Source organism: Plectropomus leopardus, unplaced genomic scaffold, assembly GCF_008729295.1.
Source record: "Plectropomus leopardus isolate mb unplaced genomic scaffold, YSFRI_Pleo_2.0 unplaced_scaffold19327, whole genome shotgun sequence".
In the NCBI taxonomy this organism is placed as follows: domain Eukaryota; kingdom Metazoa; phylum Chordata; class Actinopteri; order Perciformes; family Serranidae; genus Plectropomus; species Plectropomus leopardus.
The window spans coordinates 1-1,360 of NW_024620860.1; the positions used below are offsets into that span (position 1 = coordinate 1).

The following is a 1,360-nucleotide window of genomic DNA, read 5'->3' on the forward strand; positions in this document are numbered from 1 at the left end:
CAAAACACACGCCTCACGTCTCCGTCCTCATGTCTCTGTCCTCTGTCCTGCAGGACGTCCCATCGCGTGATCCTCGGAGAACACGACCGCTCCTCCACCGCTGAGGACATCCAGGTCATGAGGGTCGGCAAGGTGAGACACAAACGTGTCCAGCGACTGGTCTCATGTCTCATGGCGGCGTATGCCGGTGTCTCATAATGTGTCACTTCCTTTCAGGTGTTCAAGCACCCCCGCTACAACGGCTACACCATCAACAACGACATCCTGCTCATCAAGCTGGCGAGCCCCGCCCAGATGAACATGCGTGTGTCCCCTGTGTGCGTCGCCGAGACCGGAGACAACTTCCCCGGAGGCATGAAGTGCGTGACCACCGGCTGGGGCCTGACCCGCCACAACGGTGAGCAGCCAGCCAATCACAGGAGGGCAGGGGCGGGGCTTGTAGACTCAGGGTGTCACTGTGTGTCTCAGACCGCTGTGACCTCCGGTGATCAGATGGGGGCAGTGCGCCGCCTCTCGCTCGCCGTGTGAACGTTTCAGTGAGGTCTGTTTGTGTGTTGCAGCTCCCGACACCCCCGCCCTGCTGCAGCAGGCCGCCCTCCCCCTGCTGACCAATGAGCAGTGCCGCCGTTACTGGGGCAACAGGATCAGTGAGCTCATGATCTGCGCCGGCGCTTCCGGAGCCTCCTCCTGCATGGTGGGTGGAGCCAATGCCTCCCAGACCGACCTCTGACAGTCCTGATGATCCTGATGGGTCTGATGGTCCTGGTGGTCCTGATGGGTCTGATTATCCTGGTGGTCCTGGTGGTCCTGGGTTTGACCTCTGTCTCTGTCTCTGTTTCAGGGCGACTCTGGCGGTCCTCTGGTCTGTCAAAAGGCTGGTGCCTGGACCCTGGTGGGTATTGTGTCCTGGGGCAGTGGAACCTGCACTCCCACGATGCCCGGCGTGTACGCCCGCGTCACCGAGCTGCGATCCTGGATGGACCAGACCATCGCCTCCAACTGAGCGGGTCAGACCGGACGGCGTTCAGATTCACCTGGTCGTCAATAAAACTCTGAAAGTCTCAAACACACCTGTACCCCTCGTCTCTGTTACCTGAGCTGCGATGTCATCGACTCACGCTGAGCTGTAGTTAGTAGTTTCTGCCATCCCATAATCACCTCTGCCATCAGGAGATATGGAGACATAGAGCCGCATGTCGTCTGCATATGCATGACAGATATTTTTTATTTTTAATTTTGTTTAACCAGTAAATCCTGTTGAGATCGATGTTCTCTTTCTTGCTGAGACAGCAGCAACGAGCCCAAACCATCAGAGGTAATAATAAATAATAACATAATAATGATAATGGTAATAACAATA

General features: G+C 56.3%; 1 protein-coding gene across 1 annotated transcript; it reads left to right on the forward strand.

The window, feature by feature from the left end:
- Positions 1 to 7: 7 nt before the first annotated feature.
- LOC121965274 (chymotrypsin A-like) lies at positions 8 to 1,066 on the forward strand (the record flags this gene model as incomplete). The annotated part of the gene is made up of 4 exons (XM_042515433.1): positions 8 to 132; positions 217 to 397; positions 561 to 694; positions 842 to 1,066. Coding segments are annotated over 4 exons (602 nt in total), but the record flags the coding sequence as incomplete, so codon positions are not given.
- Positions 1,067 to 1,360: the final 294 nt, after the last annotated feature.